General features: G+C 38.2%; 1 protein-coding gene across 1 annotated transcript in view; it reads left to right on the top strand.

The window, feature by feature from the left end:
• Positions 1–26,450, top strand: part of LOC136875073 (zinc finger protein 665) — a 169,373-nt gene that overhangs the window by 79,488 nt on the left and 63,435 nt on the right. Inside the window, exons 7-11 of the mRNA XM_068227884.1 lie at positions 12,230–12,364; positions 12,485–12,596; positions 14,966–15,037; positions 15,145–15,216; positions 17,748–17,843. Coding sequence (XP_068083985.1) covers positions 12,230–12,364; positions 12,485–12,596; positions 14,966–15,037; positions 15,145–15,216; positions 17,748–17,843 — 487 coding nt within the window. The remainder of the gene's footprint in view (positions 1–12,229; positions 12,365–12,484; positions 12,597–14,965; positions 15,038–15,144; positions 15,217–17,747; positions 17,844–26,450) is intronic.

Here is a 26,450-nt window from a genome sequence, read left to right as displayed (position 1 = left end):
CATCAATCAGGTCTAGTATCTCCTGAGTTATCCACTGATTCTTAGTTGATCTTTTCTTCCTTCCTAACATTTTCTCAGCAGCCCTACTGACTTCATTTTTCATGACACTCCACTCTTCTTCTATTGTGTTTCCTTCTGCTTTTTCATTTAGTCCTTGTGCAACATGTTCCTTGAATCAATCCCTCACACTCTTTTCTTTCAACTTGTCTAGATCCCATCTTTTTGCATTCTTTCCTTTCTTCAATTTCTTCAACTTCAGATGGCATTTCAGGACCAACACGTTGTGGTCAGAGTCCACGTCTGCTCCTGGGAAAGTTTTGCAATCCAACACCTGGTTTCTGAATCTCTGCCTAATCATAATGAAGTCTGTTTGATACCTTCCAGTGTCGCCAGGTCTCGTCCACGTATACAGCAGTCGTTTGTGGTGTTTGAACCAAGTATTGGCAAGGACTAAATTACGATCAGTGCAGAATTCAACCAGCCGACTTCCTCTTTCCCAATCCAAATTCTCCTAATGTACTACTTTCTCTTCCTTTGCCTACCACTGCGTTCCAGTCTCCCATCACAATTAGATTCTCGTCACCTTTTACATATTGTATTTAATCTTCTATCTCCTCATATATTCTTTCAGTTTCTTCATCATCCGCTGAACTAGTAGGCATATAGACCTGCACTATTGTGGTGGGCATTGATTTGGTGTCTATCTTGACAACAATAATTCTTTCACTGTGGTGGTCGTAGTAGCTTACCTGCTGCCCTATTTTCTTATTCATTATTAAACCAACTCCTGCATTTCCCCTGTTTGATTTTGTGTTGATAATTCCGTAGTCGCCTGACCAAAAATCCTGTTCTTCCTGCCAACGTAATTCACTTATACCAACTACATCTAACTTTAGCCTATCCATCTCCCTTTTCAGATTCTCTAACTTACCACAACGATTCAAACTTCTAACATTCCACGCTCCGACTCGTAGAATGTCAGTATCCATCTTCCTGATGATCGCCCCCTCTCGTGTAGTCCCCACCCGGAGATCCGAATGGGGGACTAGTTTACCTCCGGAATATTTTACCCGGGAGGAAACCATCATCAGTACATCATTCATACAGAGAGAGCTGCATGTCCTCGGGAGGTAGTTCGGCTGTAGTTTCCCGTTGCTTTCAGCCGTGTAGCAGTATCAACACAGCTAAGCCATGTTGAGTATTATTACAAGGCCGTATCAGTCACTCATCTAGACTGCCGCCCTTGTAACTACCGAAAGAGTGCTACCCCCCTTTCGATGAACCATTCGTTAGTCTGGTCTCTCAACAGATACCCATCCGATATGGTTGCACCTGCGGCTCAGCTATCTGCATCATTGGGACACGCAAGCCTCCCCACCGCGTCAAGGTCACATGGTTCGCAGAGTTCGCACATGGTTATGAGGGTGTTTATGGGTTGTAGTAAGGCTGTAAAGGAGAGGGCATGTAAGTCTCTGGTAAGATCCCAATTAGAGTATTTTTCCAGTGTCTGGGACCCTCACCAGGATTACTTGATTCAAGAACTGGAAAGAATCCAAAGAAGGGCAGCTCAATTTGTTCCGGGTGATTTCCGACGAAAGAGTAGCATTACAAAAATGTTACTAAGTTTGGGTTGGGAAGACTTGGGTGAAAGAAGACGTGCTGATTCTATAAGGGGTATGTTACATGTGATAATTGTTATAGGGTAACCTGCCCAGTAATGGACACCCTTAAGGAAATTTTAACTTTAATAATTTTTTGCTACTCCCCAGTCATTATCAGAGATAATTTGATACTTTATTGTGATACCTACTGGCTTCTCTCATCAGTTCTGCTAATCCTTTTCCTCCTCTATATTTAATGTTTTACTGAGTTTACATATCTGTAAAATAAATACAGAAATGCTAATAGTGGACACCTTGAAGACCAGTAGTGGACACCCAGTTTTGGACACTGGTTGGAACTGAAGGAAAAATCAACTTTATGAACAATAAATACCTCTGATGTTAAAAATTAGAAAAAATAACTTTTATTGACCCTCAAGCACAAGAAAAATGTCACCTTAACACTACAAAGAATGTATTACTGGCACTCAGTACCTCTGAAGTAATGTCGTCCCCTAACAATTTGGTATGGTTGCACAGTTTTCAAAATTTGACTTATATTTACACATTGAACATCTTCAACATAAGGAAATATATAAACATTATCAACCTTGGTGGATTTTCTCAAAAATTTTGCAGTTACTAATCCTCCACTTACTTCCACCTCTCCGATGAAGACCTTCTTCGTTTCTCGTTTAGTCTTCTCATTATAAACAAATTCTGCAACAATGAAATTACCTTTTTCTACCACTCCATCGAAAGGTTGGGAAGATGCTACCTCATCCTCATCCTCACTAATCGTAAGCTCGGAAGCATCAGACTCGTCATGCACCGAAAAATTTGCATTTTCATCACTCTCTTCAATGACCTTTCTCTTCTTGACCTTAGCTTTTTCTGCCTTCTTATCCTCTCTGTCCTGCTTTCTGCTCAGTTTTTCTCTTTCTTTTTCTACTTTCTCTCGTTCTTTCTTCTCAAGGTAACTCACGAAAGAATCTGATGTAATAACAGAAGGTAGGCTTAGGCTTAGCTTCCTTCTAACTATTTTTTCCTCACGTTTGGGGTAGAAGAAGCATTTTTTGAAAGGAGATGGAGTTTTGTAGTCTTTGAACTTTTCCAGCACTTCTGGTTCACTCATTGCAGTTTGATAACTAGCTTCAGCACTACAGTCACTGTTGGAAGAAGCGGAGGCTGCCCTGTGTTCATTAAGCTCAGAGAACCACTCGCCTTCAGATGCACCATCATTTGGTTGTTGTTCTCTTTTTTTGATCTCCAAAGGTTATACAGCAACAATGCTTCTTCCTTTCCTTGCCAAATATTTGGAAAGCACTCATTGAACGTACTCAGTTAATGTTCTTCTCTAATTCCCTCAAAAATAAAACACCTGATAGTTCTTTCTCCAGTTGCTTCTCCTCATTATCTCCACGACATCTAACTTCAATGCATTTCGTGTAGTCTACTGCATTTGCATCGAATGGCTAAAGTCCATATTTTCTAAAGCCATTAATAATGCTCTCTTTTGTAGTATTTTGGATAACAGTAGAATGAAGTTGAGCAAAGGTGTGTCTGGTGACTTCTTGAGGGAAATGTTCATACTTCCACACTTTCACAACTTTCGACCAACCTGTCTTAAGAGGCTTGAACACACTCACATCAGCAGGTTGTAGAATGTGAGTGCTGTTAGGGTGGAGACTCACGAGAATTACTCCCAGGCTTCGACACAGTTCACTAGTGTGTAAAGTTAGATGCGAGCGGTGTCCATCAATGAAGAGAAGAATGGGGAAAGTGACACCTTCCTTCTTTAGTGAGGGGACGAAGTGATTCCCGATGTACTCAAAAAATATCTCTCCTGTCATCCAACCCGATGAAGTAGCACCGATTCCCCAAGCTGGAGGATGATTTCGGGCGATGGCGCAGGGGATCCGCACATATGGATATAATACCATAGGCGGTACAATCCAACCGGCAGCTGAAAATGCAGCCATTACTGTCAACTGTTCTTTGCTGTTGTTTTGTTCCACACAGTAAAAATCATTCTTCCCCTTTAGCCCAATAACCTTTCCATTCTTTGGGCAAAGAAGAAAGCCCGTCTCATCCGCGTTAAAAATACGAGTGGGATCTTCTAAAATATGGAAATAGCCTTCTTCTTTTAAGTAGACTGCAAGTTCATTGAACCAACTTCTTATTCCTGCCTCTGTGACCTCAGCTCGTGAGCGTGTTAAGGCTTCGGCAGTTTTTTCCTTTACCTCAGTATGCCGAGACAAGAACAACTGCCACCACTTCTCACCAGGAATGTTATCCTTGAACAATTGTTTTGAAGGACGATTAGGGAGTTCTTATTCCTTGTCGTCCAGAATTTTTTTTACCGTCATAAACACCATGTGCCGCGTTAAGGGAAACCCTTGTTTAGCTAGGTCGTGCATCCATTTCTTTATCCTCGACTCCAGCTCTACACCAAGAACTGGATCTGGACTCATTTTCCTCTTCTCTTGGCTTTCTCCTGATAATTTTCTTATTAAAGTGGACCTGGAGTGAACAAAAATAACTACTGTAGTATGTAACTTAACTGTTCAGTTGTTAGGTATCAATATTTGCATATTTATTTTCGAACACATACCTTGGAATTTCGAATGCCCGACTGGCCTCCTTTTTTGACATGCCATTTCTCACTGCTTCAATGGCACTTTTCAGGTTATCCTCTGTGTAGTTGAAGAAAACCCTTCGAGGATGACGCTTGTCCATTTCTGTTCTGAAGTAAAACTGTCGAAAACGAACAGTAATTAGGAAATAAAAGAGTTTAAGAAGGGTGTCCACTACTGGGATTGATCTTCCAGAGATGGACACCCCTGTGTCCATTACTGGAATTTTCGCTAAATTAACCTACCAATAACGGACACCCCCATGAACGTGCTTCAAAGTCAACACTTTGAAATTATTAAATGAAAACATGAACATTTATACTATTTTCATGTGGATGCCATGTTCCAAAACAAAATCAAACAAAAATCTAAATGGATGCGATTGAGTTTGAGTAACTCAACGAGCTAGAATAACATAGAGGGGCTGTATACCTGTCATCAGCGCTCCCTGCTTGAAGCAAGTTGATAAGGGGCAGCCATGTTAACGGTTGTTAAAACAAAGCGAATTGGCGCGAGAGCATATGTTGAGGTGACAGGGAGATCGTGCATACCAATTTAATTCCCTAAGTTTTAAGAAGTGAAAAGATAGATTCTCGCTTTTAAGAATGCCAGCCGTAAGCTCAGCGTATGGTTGTACTAATCGGAGTAATAAAACCGAGGATATATCGTACTTTAAGTAAGTATTACTGAATATTATAGCCGAGATTCCTTTTTGTAATTTCTGTTTGTAATTAAATCCATTTTACTGTTTACTTAGCGAAAGTACGGATAGCCACGGTAATCATTTGTCGAATTTTGTTTCAGATTTCGTTTAAAGAACAAGGAATTAACTGAACAATGCGTTGTGAGGGCGAAAAGAGATAAATGGTATCCCACTCAATTCAGTTGCTTATGCTCTGTACATTTCCAGCCCTATTTAATTTTCATTCACATTTACATATAAAGGAAATGGAACGCCCACCACCAAGAAAACGTAACCACAAAAAATCACTTATTTCGTTCAATCGTACACCAAGTATGATAAATACAGCATTTTACTGCTATTTTTGAAATGTATACAGCCTTTATTGTAGATGTCTGTTGCCTTGGTTTTTAAAACTACGCCACACTTCATATTGGACAACTTTCAAGCTAGTAATAGTAAATAATTACACTAAACGATTATTGTGGTAAAGTATTCATGGGCCGCCTCTGTGGTGCACTGGTTAGCGTGAGCAGCTGCCATCCCTGGAAGCCCGGGTTCGATTCCCAGCTCCGCCACCAAATTTGAAAAGGGGCACGAGGGCTGTAACGGGATTCTATCAGCCTGGGGAGGTCAACTGAGTAGAAGTGGGTTCGACTCCCACCTCAGTCATCCTCGAAGTGATTTTCCGTGGTTTCCCACTTCTCCTCCAGGCAAATGCCGGGATGGTACCTAACTTAAGGCCACGGGAGCTTCCTTCTCCCCTCCCCACAAGGCCCCTGTTCAGCATAGCAGGTGCAGCCCTCCCTCACAGTTGTATCCTCCGACCCAATGTCTCACGCTCCAGAACACTGTCCTTGAGGTGGTAGAGGTGGGATCCGTCGCTGAGTCCGTGGGAAAAACCAACCCGGGAGGGTAAACAGATTAAGAAAGGAACACAGTACTCATGAGGATGCAATAATTTTAAAAATATTAACAGAATGAGGTTGTAACCCATTATAGGTCCCTATAATTTTAAGGTTTCCTGTCATAAATATTTATGTCCATCGTTTTTATTCTAATTTACGCTTAACCACGACAGCCAAGCAGGGTAACGCTCTTGTTCCGATTTCGAGGCCTATTCGTATGTCACTGTGCGATGATTTCGAACTACCCTACAATCAACTGATCGTGATGTTGGCCTCGTGCCGCAATATGATGAAGTGGCGGTAGTCGCTTTCATGCTTCAAGCTTTCGGCAACGGACTTTAATTCTCCCCCAGCGATTCTAAAATGCGCATTTTCTACACTTTTCGTCATTTAAAGGCCATGCCCCCTTGCTTGTGTGACAACAGGAAACATGGCGGGCGTTCGTTCTATTAGGTTCACCCAGGCAGCGCTTCCGCCTCTCTATGTTATTCTCGCTCGTTGGAGTAACTACTCACCTTAACCTGGAAGACATGAATCACATGCTCTCATAAGCTGTCAGCCATATTTATTCTCCTTCCTGTTGCAGGTGCAACAACTTACTTTATCTAATACCAACATTTCACTTGTAACATGAATGGCAACATACTAATGCACACTTCAAACCAAAAGTAGTGATAATATTGATTTTGTAGGCCTTTCTTGCCAGCTTGTGTCCATTACTGGGCAGGTTACCCTATGTGATAAGTGGTATGTTCTGAGCTGTCAACGGAGAGATAGCGTGGAATGACATTAGTAGACGAATAAGTTTGAGTGGTGTCTTTAAAAGTAGGAAAGATCACAATACGATGATAAAGATGGAATTCAAGAGGACCAATTGGGGCAAATATTCGTTTATAGGAAGGGAAGTTAGGGATTGGAATAACTTACCAAAGGATATGTTCAATAAATATCTAATATCTTTGCAATCATTTAAGAACTGGCTAGGGAAACAACAGATAGGGAATCTGCCACCTGGGCGACTGACTTAAATGCAGATCATTGATTGATTGATTGATTGATTGATTGATTGTCTTTAGCCTATTATATTGCCCTACAGTTCAACTTGCAGAGTCACTAGCCTATTTCCTTCAGGAAACTAAACACACAGAATACCGGTAATTTAATTAATATGTCTGACATCCTCCTTTGTATGTGTTTCGGTCTTGTCTGTTTGGTAGTTAAATGCAGTGATGAATCACACTGACATTGTGATCCTACGTAAATGTTTTACTATCTAGACAGTCATCTAGACCCGACTTTAATTGTTATGTCCTTTCCCTATCTGAATAGTTTATTCCGTAATGCCTTTAATTTAAACAGATGCTGTGAAGTAGCCATGATGACATAATCTAACTATTGTATTTTTGAAGCCCCCCACACAAGTTTACCTTATGTGGGATTCACACTGTATCTTTTACTACTTCTGTATGTATATGTAAGGTATTGATCGTGAATAAAAAATTTTAAAAAAATAATAAAAGGGGTTCTGTGGCTGGACGGAGGCGATTTATGCAGAGTCCAATAACGATCGAGAACAAGAAGTGTCCGCTTACTCTGGAGTTGTCAGTTTCTAGACCCAGCCTGTTCTACTGGCTGACAGAAATCAAATTTCTTCTTCAAGCGTTTGTTTTAAGTGATATGAGGTTATAACTTATACTACTATTAAACTACATCGCAATATTTGGTTTGGTTTCGAAGTGACAGGTATATTGTTTTATAAGATGCGGATTAGCCAGTAGTACCGTACAGCTCATTCCGTTATTTGTGTTACTTCTCTAATATTTTCTTGATTGAGGAATTGTGATTTCTATCCTTTTACGCTGTCTCCACAAACTCTAACCTATTGTCGGTAATGTTAAAGTCTAAATCATTTACTTTTGACGAACTTATAGATCTCAATTGAGAATTAATATAAGAAGTAAAACACAAATATTTCTCAGTTTCAGATTTCTACATGTTTCGAGCTACTTCTATTTTTTCCTTTTTTTAAATGCCATTTTTACTTAAGCATTAATAATTTATAGGCTACCTATAGTTGTATATGGACAGGAAGAAGTGGAAGAAGCTCATTAACAGTACCCGGGAAACTGAAACTCTTCAATGATGATGATAATGATCTACTAGCTTTCTTATTGAAAAATCCTAGTTTCTGCGTTACAATTTCCGGCAAGTATTTCCCTCTTGTATTGTAACAGTGTATGCATTTCAGTTTAACTGAATCGGATATCTGAATTTAATGGTATGGATAATTTTCCTGAAGTGGTACGCACCTGAAGAATTAAGGATGGTCATTTTAGAAAGAAATGAAAAGATTCATTGTGTACTTGTAATTATTGTGTTGATGGTTATTTACCTCTGTGTGCGATCTACGAGTTACGCTGTGAATGTTGATGTTTTTTTTTTTTTACACTGTAGGCTGCAAAAGGTGGTAGTACAGCTCGGAGTTATGCGAGTTGTTCCATTTAGGATATCTGTAAGATTATCTCAATGTGTTGAATTCTTGGCATATCAGTGTTGGTATGGAGATCCTTCTATATCATATCATTACCCCACAATAGCTATAGCCAGTATTTAGGCCTATTCCTTATGTTTTATCTTAACAGTAGCCTGCCTCTCTTTCGTAAGTTATTTCCTGATATTTATCGGGGAAGGGGTATGCCAGGATTATTAAATAAAATGTTACTTTAAATGCTTCTATTCTCACCTGAAAATGATAGTGGAAGAGAGATGTGTTTAATATGCTTGCCAGGGACCAACCCACCGCCCTAGAAGTACATTTACTTTTATAACCAAAAATACTGCTTTAGACGCCATACTCCCTTGCTTATAACGGTGATTGGTTTACGTCAGGAAGAGGATGATGTTATGGACATGCAAGAAAAACAGTTATAGCCATATGAAACCAACAGTTGGCAGCATTGTCGTTCCTCTCAGTGCTCCCTCTCAGCGCTACTAGTGCGACAGTCAACTCGAGTGTACCACCTAGTTGTGGCTCGTGTTACTAAGCCTTGCGTGCCTCTTGCTATAGTTCTGCCTTCATCGGTGTGTTAAAGAACTTCTTGAGGACCGAGTCAGTTGGCTGCATGGTTGGGGGTTGCTGAGAGTTTGTATGATTCGAATGCCACCACTGGCAGCCGTGAAGGTCGTTATCCATGGTTTCCCATTTTCTCATTAAGCAAATGCTGGGGAAGTAAAACCAATAGTATATTAACAGAATAACCATTGATGGCCAGAACAAGTAAACTTGGCACACTTAGGAACTGTCGCTGAATTTGAAACGTATACAATATATTGGATCATAGTTTCCTGAATAGATAGATTTTTGCACAGAATTATGTTCCCTGGCAATAAGTAAGATAAACACAATTGGCCACAGGAACAAAGCCCATATTACATGAGTGAGAAATTATAGTTTGTATACTTTTACAGTAATCATTGAAATGAAATGGCGTATGGCTTTTAGTGCCGGGAGTGTCCGAGGACAAGTTCGGCTCGCCAAGTGCAGGTCTTTCGACTCGACGCCCGTAGGCGACCTGCGCGTCGTGATGAGGATGAAATGATGATGAAGACGACACATACACCCAGCCCCCGTGCCAGCGAAATTAACCAATGATGGTTAAAATTCCCGACCCTGCCGGGAATCGAACCCGGGACACCTCTGACCAAAGGCCAGCACGCTAACCATTTAGCCATGGAGCCGGACGCAGTAATCATTGACCAACAAACACTGCTATTGAAGGAAATGAATTAGGTGCGGCACCACTCAAGGTATTCAACACAGACAAGTTTTGTACCACGAGGGGAACAATAAAAACTGCTAAACATTTAAAGCAATTGTCTGACATGGAACTCCCTTCAAGGGGCGCTGTGGTAAGCACCCCTTGGTTCTGTCACTAGACATGACATGCACAGACAAATAAAGAGAGCAATGAATAAGGTGATAGCAATGTTGTATAAATTTTTGTCTTCCGTTGAACAGATTCTTCTTGTTCATATTCTGTTTCCAGTCTTGTGGGTTGAGTTTGTGAATCAAGGACTTCCTCAGTTTTCTCTTTCTCCACCACCCCCTTCCTTCCTCCAATATTTTTTCTACTTTTACCCCTCTCTTCTCTGTACTCTCTTTCACGGTATCCATCCACCTCTTTCTGGGCATTCCCCGTTGTCTTTCTCCCATTATTTTCTTTCTGCTCTCTTTGGAACTCTATCCTCTTCTATTCTCATCATGTGTCAATACCATTTCAGGTTGCTGGTCTTTACCTTGTCCTACAGTTTAGGAATTCCAATTTTCTCCCTAATTTCTATGTTTCTGCATTTATCCCTTCATGTCTTCCCAGTTATTCCTCTAAGGAATTTCACCTTGTATGCTTGGAATCTGCTTTCATCATGTTTCGTTGCTGTCCATGTACAGTCGCATATATCAAAATTGGAGTGTAACACATTGGTTACAGAATTTTCTTGCATTTCTTTAGGATGTTCCAGTTCAACACTATAAATCTCACACATTGGTAAAATTTGTTCAGTTCTATTTCCAATCTCTGTGTTTATTTTCCCATCATCACCGGGCTGAGTGGATCAGACGGTTGAGGCGCTCGCAACTATACATCAACTCATGTAGGTAGATTTACTGGCATATAAGAAATTCTGCAGGACTAAATTCCAGCACCTTGGTGTCTCCAAAATCCATGAAAAGTAGATCGTTAGCTGTAACACAAGTAACTATTATTATATATTATTTTTTCATCTTCTGCGAGTATACTCCAGAAATACTTGAATCGTTCCACAACTTCTAATGGTTGTCCATTTACTTCAATATTTTATCTTCCTCCTCTATACCTCTCAGCACCACTACTATCATACACTTCTCTGCACTTATTTTATTCCATATACCTCTACCACCTGATTCAATAGAGTAACTTGTTCCTGTACTTCCATTTCTTCTTCTCTCCATTTTACAATGTTATCCGTAAAGAGTAAGGCCTTTGTCTCTTTTGCTTCCCATTTTTTGTTGTATACTCTTGTGGCTTTCGACCATGGCTCTAATGAAGAGTAGCAGGGATAATACAGATCCGTGTTGAAGTTCTCTTTCTACATTGAACCAGTTTGTTTATCCTGTTGTAGTTTTTACACTACTTACTCATATACGGCTTTGATTATTTTGTTCTGCTCTGCCTGCCTTCATTTTTTATTAATGCATCCAAGACTAGTTGCCATGGTACACTGTCATAAATATCTATAAATATCATTACTAAATCCTGCCTGAACTCCAATCTTTTCTCCATTACATTGCTTAGATTCAGCAGATTGAAGATATTTAGTGTAGAGTGTGGCAATGTAAGGGAGTGAAACATGGATAATAACTGGTGCTGAGAAAAACAAAGTTGAAGCATTTGAAATGTGGTGTTATTGGAAGATGTTGAAGATCAGGTGGATAGAACATGTCTCAGATATAGAGAATGGGTTGATTGCAGAAACAGTGACTAATTTTAAGCCTTAGACAATGTCTAACTAAACAATGCCTAAGTCATGTTTGATGTTCCATTGCTTAAATGTTGTTCAGCCGGTGTTTAGTAAGACATTAACAAGATATTGTTTATGTTTCCGTATCAGCTCCAAAACGGAAATTGGAGTGTCTTCGAAGCTACTCTTTGTCAGCTGGGACCAGTGAAAACTAGCCAATGCAGGTGCCATCTGTAATCAGCTGTTGTGTGTTGTGAAAATAGCAAGATGTTCAGAAGACTTTTCAAGAAAAAATAGTATTTACTGAAATTGTTAAGTTGCATGATGTTGTGGAATGTAAGGCATACAACAGCGATACAATACAGAAGAAGAAGGTAGCCTGGCAGAAGATTTCAGAGGCTTTCAACAGCAGTCTTCCTCACAACCCCCCCAGGGGACAGCAAGACTCTATTGGGTAAATTCCAAGTTAATTTTGCAGGTTTTATTTATTCCAGTGGGAATTAATCTGTTCTATATTGGAAAACTAATCATGTTGAATCAAAATCATGAATAAAACTGACTCAATAGGCATGCACTAAAATGTATAGGGTTATTTTTAAAGGACTGTGGCCGAGGCTGAAGCTTCAGGCTAACAACAGCTTGGATGATAAAAGAAAGACATCCGAAACAACAGGAGGTGGGTCTCCACCAAGCCTGCTAAGTCCTTTAGAGGAGAATGTGCTGCTGGTGTTAGGTGATTCAGGCAAACCTCTCTAATACCCATATGATGATGAGTGAGAGCTCTCTTACGTACGTATAATGGATACTCTTAAATAAGCATTACTCTTGATGTAGGAAATGCATTGTAAATAAATTGCTTGACGAAAGCTTTATTTGCTCCATATGAAAATGGATCCCTGCGGAAAGTGTTAATGCTCAGCTGTTGCTGCTCAGCGAGTGGGAGGTGGAGAGACGTTACCGTCCTGACGCCGAAGTTAACGCGGTGGAACAGGAGTACTTGATCGAATTTCTGGGGGAGAGATCTTCACCTCAGATTCCAAGGTAAGTTGCGGTCAGAAATTTGAATTGTATTCTGCTCTCTGCTGCATGTAACCTCAGTTTTTCTTGGAAAAAAGTACAGTATAACCGCTAAACATGTTCTATGTTTTTGTGTACTTCCAGTGCCAAGTCCAGGGAAAGGCGACTTGAGGAAGATGAGGAGGACGAAGCGGTGAAAATGATGCAAGAAATCCACAAGAGACAGTTGCATGTGTTAGATTTACAAGAAAGGAAGGCACTGTTAGACATTCATTTAATAGAACAAGAAATTTAAAAAAACATTTATGACTTGCCAGAGTGGTATAATTCAATTAATTGATAATCATGTTCAATAATAATTAATGAATAAATTATATATTTTGTTTTCACTTGATGTGATCTTATCTTAGCATGATTTCTAGCGGGTGAAATAATTATCAGTTATGAGCTGGCGTTGTATGTTTCATGTCAAATCATCTCCTACTGGATCAACAGGCACCTCATCATCTGGTAAGTCTGCCTCCAGGTCAAGTTCACCACACTACACAGCGAGGTTATGTAACACAGCAGTCGCCATGATGATTTTCAGGGTTTTTCGAACATTCGTTCGCAAACCCTGTGTAAGACAGGGAAATCTTCTTTTCCACGAACCCAAAAGTTCTTTCCACTACATTTCTGCCTAGGACATAAGCTCGATTATAACGAGTATCAGCTGCATTCCTTGGGTTCAGAATCGGAGAAAGTATTTCTTACAAGCATAGCCAGAATCTCCAACAAGATATCCCCTAACATCTCCTCTTTTCAGGTGGTCTTGGATATACTGCTATCTTGAGTTGAGCCAGGCCAGCGAGCAACAATACACCTAATTCTCATCTTAGTGTCACATATGACCTGCAGTGAAATAAAAACCACTCCAAGTAGGTTTCAAGTGTAGTGGTAGTAGCAGCAGTAGTAGTAGTAGTAGTAGTAGTAGTAGTAGTAGTAGTAGTAGTAGTAGTAGTAGTAGTAGTAGTTGTTGTTTTTGTTGCTACGTGCTGTAAAGAAGCGTTAATATGAACTTGTTAGACTGTATTTATGTCCACTATTGTGCATGCCATATAATGAAGTGTAGCTTCAATAAGAGTATTGTCATTAGGATGAGTACAATTAACAGCCATTACAGAAAAAATAAGTGCTGTTTTGTGTTAGTGTTATGTGTACTTACTTGGCAGTTAATAGAATGGAATCTCTTTCATTTTATGTATGTGACAGCTCTATCATGATCGGGACACTTTATTCTGACATGAGTATAGTCGTTGGCACCTATTATTCCAGGAAAGTTATCCCTAGAATTAATAACAATTATTTTCCACATTTATGAGCTCACACGTTACAAAGGTGATCATTACATTCAATCCACGGAAAGAAGATTATACCTATTTACCTGGAAAGGACAGCAAAATCAATCCTGATAGCAGGTAGCTCATCCTCGCTAGGGAAGTTGATAAATCTTCTTCTGAAACTGTTGATGGCAGTTACAACACAATCCGCCATCCGGCACACAGTTGCTGCGTTGACATTTGCTGTATCACCGTTCATAGCATTAAAGACATTGTTTGCCAGGAATCTTAAAGTCAGAAGGAGCTGCAGGGTGACAGGTAATTGGCTACCTCTTGTTTCGTGCTTGATTAATTCTCCCACGTTGCCCAGCAATTCCCTTACAGTTTCCTTTGAAAAGCAAAATCATGTTTTAAATTGTGCTTTCCCGTACATTTCAAAGGAATTGCTCTGATCTCATAGGCGATGTACAGGAGGCCGTCTAATATTTCTCACCTGAACCGTCTCAACATAGTGATATAATTTACATGCTCCATAGTAAACAACCAATGACTGCGATTCTCTCCTACTTTGAGGTTAAACAGTGCTCTCAGCAGTGCTTAAACATGGCGTCTTGAACATCGACTTTGGCCAGTGTCTAAGTGATAAGTAATGTCTCTGCAATCTGGCAGCCATACTTAGACACTGTTTAACCATAGACATTGTCTAAACACCGTTTCTGCAATCAGTCCATAGTAAATCAGCTTATGAGAGAACAGTTTGTGAGAATTTGATCCTAAGAAGGAAAAGTTTGATAGAACAAATCTCAAGACATTGGGAATTGTTCATTCAATTTCACTTAGTTACCTTTAAGTTTTAATTGAAAACTCATCTTGCTGTGATTTCATTTCTATGTAAAACTGTATGATTGCATTATCATCTGTCATGTAAAACTGGGGGTTGGTGGCTAGGATCGCTATATCATCAGTCATGTTAAATTAGATATCATATGAAATGGATCACTGTATTGAAAGTCATTTAAAACTGGAGGTCATAGGCTATGATTGTAGTATCGTTCATAGAGAACTTGTGGCTCTGTAGCTATGATCACAATATCAACATTCATGGTAAATTTGAGCTTTTTTGCTATGATCATGGTATTGACAATCGTGTATATTACAGGCAAGTTGCCTAGTCTGTTGACAAATAGGTCCTAACCTAGATAATAATTACAGCAAAATGATAATATATTTTCCTGGCCTGTTTTTCAGTATAAGGTCATTGGAAGTAATCAACAATCCTGGTACCTTTTAACTACTTCACTTGCAGTGTGAAATGGACCTGGAAACAAAGATCAAAGAGGAACCAGCCTGGCTTGAAGGAACAGGAAATGCTTCACTTGTAAGTCTCATTCCAGATTGATAATATATTTTCCTGGCCTGTTTTTCAGTATAAGGTCATTGGAAGTAATCAACAATCCTGGTACATTTTAACTACTTCACTTGCAGTGTGAAATGGACCTGGAAACAAAGATCAAAGAGGAACCAGCCTGGCTTGAAGGAACAGGAAATGCTTCACTTGTAAGTCTCATTCCAGATAACTTTACAGGGATTAGAATTTAACCCTTAGTAGCTGAATAAATATGGCAGGGGCCAAATTTACTATGTGCTTACTAAATATTAACACCAGCCATCACCACTTGCAGATGAGTGTTTAGGTGCGGTATGTCTCTGTTATGTTTCTTTATCTGGAAATACGTGAAAGCGTGCTACACAAGGCTGCCAACACTAGGAACTACAAACAGCAGTATTGATGTACATATTTGGGTCTGGCTAGTGACATTGTTCATAGGTAAGCAAAAAGGTCCTGGTGGCGTAAGCCTCCAGATTAGGGCCACAAATTGGCCAGTTGGCCTCTTAGCATTTTATTTTGGAACCAGCAGTGCATTTTATGCCTCTGTCGCTCATGTGGTAGTGCATTGACCCCTCACTGCTGAGTTCTGTGGTTCAAATACCAGGCACTCCTGAGATTTATGCTGGACGAAGCAGAGGAGGGACAGGTTTATCTCTGGGTACTCCTCTTTTTTCTATCGTCTTTCATTCCTGCAACACTTTCCATTGTCATTTCATCTGTTAATTATTAATCATTGCCCCAGAGGAGTGCGACAAGCTTCTGCAGTGGACACAATTCCTGTTCTTGCCACAAGATAGGGGCTTCCTTCATTCCATCCCTGAGCTGGTTACTGACTGGAAAACAGGTTGTAGGTTTTCATTTTCACAACAGTGCATATTATGTTTGATAGTAGTAAAAAGCTGAATGAATATTTTGTGTTTGATTGTGAAGGAGCCTTTGTTAGGTCCACCTAGTGACAAAGTTATGATAGGCAGTGTCTCAAGATCGAGGCTTCAGTGCCTTTCATGTGCTAAGTGTGCTATGATTGACTGTCATTGTTTTCTTCTTACTGGAGTTTGTTATTTACATGGCTCTCAGAAGGTTATGTGGTTATCTTTATTCTGCAATGGTTTGCTAAAGGTATCTTTGTGGGATTGACATTTCCTTTCATGACAGTGAATTGCAATGCTACTAGCTGCTGAACTGATGGACGATGGTGGGTACTAGATTTAATTAGGTTATGGGCGGTAGCTTCCTGGCTATCAAACTGAACCTATTTTTCCTCCGAAAGACATTCCAGGTAAGATTTTCATCATTTAAACTTCTATACAACGTTACTAATGTTGGGTGAGCACAAAGTAAAATACTGTCACAGTATATCATGTCTAAAGCAAACACTGTATTGAAGGCAGAGATGCAATCAAAGATTTTGGAGAATTGATATATTTTTATAATTTTGCCTTGCTCTGTCTGTTGCTACTGTAAACTCAGTCCATTACGGTCTTCTGAGTGTGTGGCTATCAGTTCAGTGCCCCTTCATCTGCTAGCTCAGAAGGTAGAGAGATGTCATGCTAATTTCAAGTTGGCAAGTATGACTTGGTTTCAGTCTAGAGGTATTTGAAGAAGCTGAATTATCCCTGCACATGTTTGTAGTTATACGGAATTCCTGCACATCATTCTACCACCTCTTGTAAAAATATCAAAATTATGTTAGAGAAATATGTGCCAATATCGGAAGCAACTTTTCTCTACATAAATGTGCAGAGTTATTCTAAATAATACATTGAATGTCAAAAGACCTGTACCTTTTAAGTAATGAAAGCTCTCTAAATGTTCATTGCATCTTCCTTTCATCACATCCTAATATCATGAAAGAGGCTCTGAAACAGCAGATGTACTTGCCAACATTGCTGGCTCAGCACTGATGGTGTTCTCATCCCAACAGTTCTTCACTGAAGACTCCGTAACATCCTTGTAGTCGTAAAACATTTCATTTTTACTTGCTTTGAGTGTGGCCCACATCACAGCCTTCCCTGGAATACGACTGATCAGCCTGCTTCTTTCATGTTTGTTTTCTTCATTTTTATATTTGGAAGCATTGAATTACAGTATGTTGATTGAAATGGAACTGTCTCAAGGCAGTATGTAGCACTTTTGAGCTCGGCGAAACCAGAGTAGAGAATGTTCTTCAGATATTTTAAGGTATTTTAATCTGTCTGTAAAGAAACTCTAAAAATCTTTGCTGTGTATGTAGGATTTCTATCTTCCACTATATGTCAACAGATTTAGAACAGTTCTAACACTTTTACATGGTTTGAGCAACCTCTAAAATTTTAAAATGTGATTTGACATATAAAGCAGTTTGTATGATTTATTGTTTAGGTCTATGACTGCTTAGTTCCAAAATTCTGTACAAGATAGCTGTAATTCCATCTCTGGTAGGATGAAATATATCTTCTTGTATGCCTAGAAAACTTTTCTCAGTTTATATTTGGATAGCATTCTTGTCCTTTCTATGATATTAGGTGTGAGCAAGGATAGTAACACTAATCTCAATTCAGCCTTTGGTTTTACAAAATGTCTCGTGGTAGAAACCTTCCGTAAACATTAGCAAAATTTTAAAATTAACTGTAAAACTGGCAGGTAATGAATTATCATTTGGTGACTGTATTTGTAGAAGTGTGTAACGTGCTTACCTAATATACCTTCTTTTCCACAGGAAACTATTGAACATGTAACAGAAATTATAACTCTGAAAAAAGAAGTCAAATCAGAGTTAGCAGAGCCAGAGCCAACAGAGGATTGTTCATTTGAGGTAATGTACATAATTTGATAAGCCATCATCATATAATGAAAATGGTTAGAATGTGGCTCTTCAAATATCAATGTTTAACCATTCATTTCGCTGTGCACCATTGATAGTACTATGGAAAATATACTTTATTATAAGGTTGACTGTTTACTTGCCTAATTTTTATATTTCGTTCAAGTTGTTTCAAGATCTTGCATTAAGGTATGACATAGCAGATGAGATGGCTCCAAAGACCTGTAATGCATAATATTTGGGAACTGGCATTATTGCTACTAATACTTTTGACTGCATAAATATCTTCAAACACAAATTTGCAATATGATACATTTTTTATTACTGTTCAGCAAAAATATTGGGATGTGTAAATTATGCAAGGGCATTAATTATGCAAGAAAATATGGTAGATAGATAAGAATTGTCGGAAGGGTTAACTATGTTGAGAGGATGTATCTTTTGCATGAGTGGTCAGTTCATTATAGGTGAAGCAATAAGTACCCATCACACTTCTGAGGTGATATATCAGACTCTTGACAGCTGTTTCCCAGATTACACCAAAGTGAGATTCTGCAGGAGCGATGAAATTCCATGTCAGTCCCATGCCTGCAGTTGCAGTGAAGTATTGTTTTCCTGAGGATTGTCTTGCAGAATTGCTTTGATTTCTTTAGCTGCTCTGAAGAAGTTCTTGCCGTTATCAGTGTAAATGTTAAGGGCTCGACTTCCATGAGAATGAAGTCGACAAAGAGCAGTGAGAAATGTAGTTATGGTTAGATCAGGTGTCATATCTATGTAGACAGCCTTGGTAGCTAAGCAGTTTTGTCTTGTTTGAACTCACTACATTTTTTATTAGCATTGATCCAGAATAGTCTATTCCAGTGTTAAGGAATGGTCGATCTGGTTACGAGCACCCTTGTTGTATTTCACATTAATTGCACAAAAGTATCAGCATTCAACTTGCAACACTTGTGACGTGCACGAGTGTGGCTTCTTTACCGTCCTTTTCGCTGATGGAATGCAAAATTTTCTCTGAATTAGGGATGTGTTTAAGAATGGAGTGTCACGATGAAGTAGTCAGAGGTGTTCTGCCATGAATATTAACTTATATTAGCTTTGTTAGATGATGGTATGGATGCGGCCAGTATCCAGTAGTCGGGAGATAGTGGGTTCGAGCCCCACTGTCGGCAGCCCTGAAGATGGTTTTCCGTGGTTTCCCATTTTCACACCAGGCAAATGCCAGCGCTGCTCCTTAATTAAGGCCATGGCCGCTTCCTTCCACTTCCTAGACCTTTCCTATCCCATCGTCGTCATAAGACATATCTGTGTCGGTGCGACGTTAGGCAAAAAAAAAAAAAAAAGATGTGGTGGTTTGACTCCACTAGAATTTGGGCATTGTTCAGTCCTCTGCTGACATAAAGATTGCCTTGTTGTTCTGAGATTGCGTTTATAGTCTTGATGTAAGTTGATAGCTTCCTACTTTTAATGCAAAATTTGAGTGCCGTGTTCAAATTCAATGTGAACTGTCAACTTTAATTTCACTCCATGTGTTATTTACAACAACGTGAGGCAATTACATGTAATAAATATCATTTTTGGTCCGTATTGATGATGTAGATTGAAATAATAACATTAAGTTATTTATTAGACCACCTAATCAATACAAAATCGTCTTGGATGATTTACATAAATTTGTTAGCTAATAGTGGGACATGTTTCGCCTTCTCTGAAGGCATCATCAGCCATAGTCTTAACCTTAAATTAAAAATAAGCGTCTAAATAACATGTAGTGATGAAATGAATTTTAAAATCTTGAAGAGATTTGAAGTAAAATAACATTAAAAATAACAATGATGGTTTGAAAATACAATGTGATGAGATACAATAGTGGAAGTATTAACAAAATTAACCTTAGAAGGCTGCTAAAATAAGTACAATGGAATAAAACAACAGATTGTTATACAACAAGTAGTAAGATTGCATAAAAGTAAAGTTGATAGTAATGGCGGTTATAATTAGACGATGGCGAAAAATCTTATGTAATCAAAGTAAAGAGGAGAGAGTAAAAGTCAAAGTTAGTCGAGAGATCCGAAGTTCATTATGATCTTGAAGATAAAGGATGAAAGTCAGATGCATATGGTGAAGTTGTAGAACACGTTGAGGATATGAAGTTGGTGAATAGAAGTTGAAGAACAGTTTCAAATAGGATCACTATGGACCATCTCAAAATTTGAAGTGATGTTCAAATGTTGTAAATTGTGAGTTTGTAGATATTCTAGTTGAAAAAGCATATACAAGTGGAATCTGTAAATGGAAGCAAGAAACGTAGAGTTAATTGTGTGAAAAGATATTTGAAAAATCTTGAAGTAGAATCGTATGCACTTACCACTTGACGGTGACAAAGATAGCTTGTAATATTATGAGTAAGAAGTATTTGCAACAGTAGACTTCTTGCTACGTGTGTTATAACTGAAGTTTTGTGTTGGAGGGGGATCTGTTTGCGTTGACGTAACTATTAGAGGGGGGCTGCTATTGGTGGGAGGGAAGGAAGAGAGTGTATTACTGCGCGTGTTGTAACGGTGTAAGGCTATTGGAGGGAGCGATGTTCCGGTGGGTGTGGCTATGGGTTTATTGGTTGTATTTGAATTAGAGGTACTAGCGGTGGGGGGAAGGGAGGGGGGTATATTAGCTGTAGGGGAGGTGGGAACTCTAATTGATGTGAGGTTGAAGATTTTTAAGAATTTGTTGGTGAGGGAAGTTGATTCTCGTAATAAAATAAGAATCTGTTCATACAAGGGGCTTTTTTTATCAATAGTGTCATTTAGATTTTTATCTTTATTAAAATGTTGGTCGAGGAAAATAAATAAGTTTTCATATTCTGTCATGAGTTTGCTTTTATCAACTCTTTTTAGGATATGGAGGTCTTGTTCTATTGTGGTGAATTTATGCCCGGTGTCCTTCATATGGTTGGCCATTGCGGAGAATTTGTTGTGTTTTTGGGCATTGTAATGCTCGGCGTATCTGGTAGAGAAGCTGCGGCCAGTTTGGCCAACATAAGAAAAATTACATGTAGAGCATTTCAATCTGTATATTCCTGATCCAGAGTAACTATTGTCTGTGATGTTGATAGAGTTGTGATTGAAGAATAAATTGCGATTAGTGTTTTTTGTTGTGTAGGCTATTTTTATTTCGTGCTTCATTAATGAATTGGTTATCGGGTAAATGCTATGGTTAGTGAACGTGAATTTAGCGTATTTTGGTTTGACGGGTTTTAATGGAGTTAAATTGGTAGCTAGTTTTAGTTTGGTTTTATTGATGATTTTATCAATCATATTCGTGTTAAATCCATTGAATTTAGCTATTTCCTTGATGAATAGTAATTCTTTCTTTAAATTAGTAGAGGACATAGGGATCTTTAATGCTCTATATATTAAACTGTGATAAGTGGCTTTTTTATGTGAGTTGGGATGTAAAGAATCATTTTTTATGGTTGTTGGAGAAAAGGTGGGTTTTCTGTATATTTGGAAGTCGAATTTGTTCAATGCTCGTGTGATTTTGATATCTAAGAAGTTCAGAGAGTTATTGAACTCATCTTCTTTAGTGAATTTAATATTATTATCTAAGTTGTTGAGGAATGATAGTATGTTATTGCTGTTGTTGATTTGTTTATCAATGATAGCTATGGTATCATCAACATAGCGATGCCAAAGACAGAGTCCGTTGATGTTATTAATAATCTTACTATGTTCGAGATTATCTAAGTATATGTCGGCTAGTATTCCAGATAACGGGTCTCCCATCGCTAGACCTTCTTGTTTGTAAATTTTCTTATTGAAGGTAAAATAGTTGTTGTCTAAAACGAAATTAAGTAATTTTAACCATTCATCAATTTCGATTTTACTCAATGTGCTATGTTTCAACAGATTGTTTTTTATGATGTTAATAGTATTGTTGATAGGGATATTAGTATACATGTTGGTGATGTCAAAAGAACATAAAACGTGGTTTGGTTGTAGACTGAACTTATTTAGGGAATTACAGAGTTCGATCGAGTTCTTTATGGGGTTGGAGTTGTGAAATTTGAAGTGTTTTTTTAGGAATTTGTGTAGGAATTGAGAGGTTTTATAGGTAGGACTATTGATACTATTAATTATAGGTCGAATGGGGACATCTTTTTTATGAATTTTGGGCAGTGATCTGACTGTAGGTAATTTTGGGTTCATTACAGTTAATTTCTGATAATCTTGATCATTTAAAATGAAGTTAGAATTTTTCAGAAGGTTCTTTAAGTTACGCTGTATTTTGTTTGTAGGATCTTTGTTAATTAAGGTATAGGTATTGTCTGAAAAAAAGGTTTCAGTTTTATTGATGTAATCTTGTTTGTTCATTATTACTATGGTGTTGCCCTTATCTGCTTTTGTAATTACTACGTTGTTGCTATGGATTTTGGATTTCAGGTTTAGAATTTGTTTCGAGACATTGTGGTTATTATTAGATGTTATCTCATTAATCAAAGTTGGGAGTTTCTTTTTTACTTCATATCGTACGTCATTCTGTTTATCAATTGGGATTTGTTTATCGATATTAGTTTCGGTTTCAGCGATGGTAGTGATGATGTCTTCTGCCTTTTTGTGATTAGGCCAATTATGTTTGATGCCTTTATCTAATAGATTTAATTCTTGGTTAGAGAAGGTTGCATTAGATAGGTTGATTGTAGTGGGAATGTTAGTCAAATGGGAAGGGGACACTTTGTTGTTTGTATTTTGGTCAGGAGTTTTACATTTGTTTTCTTGAAGACTAAGTAATTTATGGTTTAGGGTTTTCTGTTTCTTGTCTAATACGTAAGATAGTTTGAGGTCAGTGTACCTTAAAAATGAGCTCCATTCAAGTGGGGGTAATTTCTGAGAGATGGTCAAATGAGTCCTATATAATTGTAAATTTAGTAAAGATTTCTTCTTGTATAATAGTTTAATTTCATTTTTCAACCATATGTTGTTTACTTTCTTTTGAGTGGCATTAGATTTTGAATAGGGATGATATTACAAGCTATCTTTGTCACCGTCAAGTGGTAAGTGCATACGATTCTACTTCAAGATTTTTCAAATATCTTTTCACACAATTAACTCTACGTTTCTTGCTTCCATTTACAGATTCCACTTGTATATGCTTTTTCAACTAGAATATCTACAAACTCACAATTTACAACATTTGAACATCACTTCAAATTTTGAGATGGTCCATAGTGATCCTATTTGAAACTGTTCTTCAACTTCTATTCACCAACTTCATATCCTCAACGTGTTCTACAACTTCACCATATGCATCTGACTTTCATCCTTTATCTTCAAGATCATAATGAACTTCGGATCTCTCGACTAACTTTGACTTTTACTCTCTCCTCTTTACTTTGATTACATAAGATTTTTCGCCATCGTCTAATTATAACCGCCATTACTATCAACTTTACTTTTATGCAATCTTACTACTTGTTGTATAACAATCTGTTGTTTTATTCCATTGTACTTATTTTAGCAGCCTTCTAAGGTTAATTTTGTTAATACTTCCACTATTGTATCTCATCACATTGTATTTTCAAACCATCATTGTTATTTTTAATGTTATTTTACTTCAAATCTCTTCAAGATTTTAAAATTCATTTCATCACTACATGTTATTTAGACGCTTATTTTTAATTTAAGGTTAAGACTATGGCTGATGATGCCTTCAGAGAAGGCGAAACATGTCCCACTATTAGCTAACAAATTTATGTAAATCATCCAAGACGATTTTGTATTGATTAGGTGGTCTAATAAATAACTTAATGTTATTATTTCAACGTGAGGCAAGTCGCAAACAGTAAGCAATTACTCTTTTTACTTTGGTTAATCTCAAAACTTTTATTATGAATTGATCATCGTGCATGGCTGTAACAAAAAATTGGTGCCATTCTTTATTCTGTTAGATAAATTTGAACATCATGTTTTGATTTTGGCCAACCCAAGGCATCTTAGTTCAACCATTTGGGACCATGACAACAAAGCGAATTGTTGAAGATTATGTTCATTTGTAGTCGTTGGACACTAAGTCAGAGGGCTTGTCCTTGGACAGCATATGGTACCACTCATAGTGTAGCTTACGAACAATTGAACACAATGACAGCAAAACAAGTGACAGCACAACACAGCAAGCATCAGTGTCAATTGTGAACACAACAACAAGAAAGTTCAGCAGTTATCCCAATGCGAGCATCACACCCACTTCTGAGGGATGCCACAAAGCACAAGACAGGGCTGTAAGCGATGTAATATCTGGGCAGGTACTAAGCTCAAATGACTGCAACAGAGGAGTGGATCTTACACAGTACAAGAAAGAGAACAATTACCAGAAATAGCAACATATGCCATAGTTTGATGTTCAAAATTGAATGTAATAATAAGAACGGTGGGTGGATAAATAGAAGATATAAAAATAAAATTTCTAGAATTTAAAATAAATAGCATCTAGAAAGATTTTAAATTAAGGGATGATCATCATGGATATCCGACTTCTTAAAATTGCTTACCGCAGACATAATTTAGATATTAGTTATGGTAAGAGAAACTGAAATGGGTTGTAAACCACAGATATGGCTATTAATACATATTTGAAATTTCAGTATCTCCCGAGCTTGGTATTAAAATTTGTAGAATTATGAGTAGTCTTCATATTTACAGGAGCTATATTTGTGTCATGTGCACAATATATGATACGGCTCATGTATACAATTTCCGGGTAAGGGTGTCCCTATATTTTGCCAGCCTCGTGGTTAAGGGGTAGCGTGCCCGCTTCTCGCCCGGAGGCCGCAGGTTTGATTTCCGGCCAGGTCAGGGATTTTTCTCTCTACCTGAGGGGTGGTTCGATGTCCACTCAGCCTTCGTGATTAGAACTGATGAGCCGTCTGACCGTGATATGGCGGCCCCACTCTCGGAAGCCCAGAATAACGGCCGGGAGGATTGATCGTGCTGACCACATGACCCCTCGTAATCTCTAGGCCTTCGGGCTGCGCAGTGGTCGCTGGGCAAGCCAAGGTCCTTTCAAGGGTATTAAGTGCCGTGGGGTTTGTTTTTTTTGTTTTGGTGTCGCTATATTTTACCCAATTCAATTACATTGCCTTAGATAAGAATTTATTTACACCAAACCCTGTCACATACTTTGTTTTTACGAGAAAGAAACTTGAGTGAATACATGTGGGTATCTGCAAGCCAATAAAAATATAAAACACGCACAAGGGGAGAACCGAGGAAAAAAAAAAGTATAATGCAAATAGATAAATTAAGGATAAACAAGCTGAAAATAGGAATTCATGCAATAAAATTTAAAATATGAGGAGCTGAATTAATTTTAACCAGAAAGCATAAAATTAAATACATAAAATCCAACAAAATTAAGCAAAATAATAACCATGACCAAGTTTTTTTTGCTGGTGGGTTAACGTCACACTGACACAGAGAGATCTTATGGCGACGATGGGATAAGAAAGGCCTAGGAGTTGGAAGGAAAAGGCCATGGCCCTAATTAGGGTACAGCCCCAGCATTTGCCTGGTGTGAAAATGGGAAACCACGGAAAACCTTCTTCAGGGCTGCCGACAGAGGGATTGGAACCCACTATCTCCCGGATGCAACCTCACCGCCGCCTGCTCCTAACCGCCCAACCAACTCGCCCGGTGACCAAGTTTTGATACATTAAATACACCAACACATGCATACATCATAACCAAGGTTGCAGGTCACAAAATTCAGTAATCACCACTACCAACAGCAATACGATGGTAAGGCATGCATTATCTAATCGTAAGGCAACAAGGCAATATCTACCAAAAAAAATTATGGTGTCAGGCAAAGAACAGAATTAGATGAGACCGGACCTTAAATAACCCAAGAGAAATAAAATAATATTTAGAAAAAATGGCAAGGCAAATTACCATATAAATCTACAAAAATAAACACACTTTGGTATCCACTTTGTAACAGAATTACAATGATCCAAGTATTACATTTACAGACGACTAGTAGGAACATCATGTACAAGCCTAGGTGGTCAACCTCATGACCATTCAGAGTAAAAAAAAATAAAAATATATATTAAGCTTTGAATGTTACACTGCTGAGAACTTTATCCGATTCTTCAAAAGAAGTTTTGTACTTCCACATAAGAACAGTCATGTGCCAATTATTATGGCAGTATGTCATGTCATTCATGGATTACTTGGTCCTAATAACAAATTTCACATACGAGTAAGTTGGAGATACCTTTAGTTGACACGTTGCATTTAACACTAGTTAATAATTTCTGGCACAAAATATTCATATCTTGAAGTAAGGTAATAGCACTATATATCAAATGTCCTTTAAAATCAAACATTTGATACATCTCGTAGTAAAATAAAGATATTGGTTAGTTTACATAATATTTGAGCTTCCTAAATTCACCCCTATAAACTTAGCTTTATGTCAATCGATAGGTCAAACTTGTTACTGTGTTGGCGAGTATGGGGTAGTCTCAGAACTTTGGTGTTGGCAGGATTTTAATGAGATCGTATTGTTACTAAAGTGCAGTGTACCTGTGATTACCTGTTTTTG

The sequence above is a fragment of the Anabrus simplex genome, chromosome 5 (genome assembly GCF_040414725.1).
Source record: "Anabrus simplex isolate iqAnaSimp1 chromosome 5, ASM4041472v1, whole genome shotgun sequence".
NCBI lineage: Eukaryota > Metazoa > Arthropoda > Insecta > Orthoptera > Tettigoniidae > Anabrus > Anabrus simplex.
Note: the sequence above shows the minus strand (reverse complement) of the source record. Positions and strands in the feature narration are given on the sequence as shown.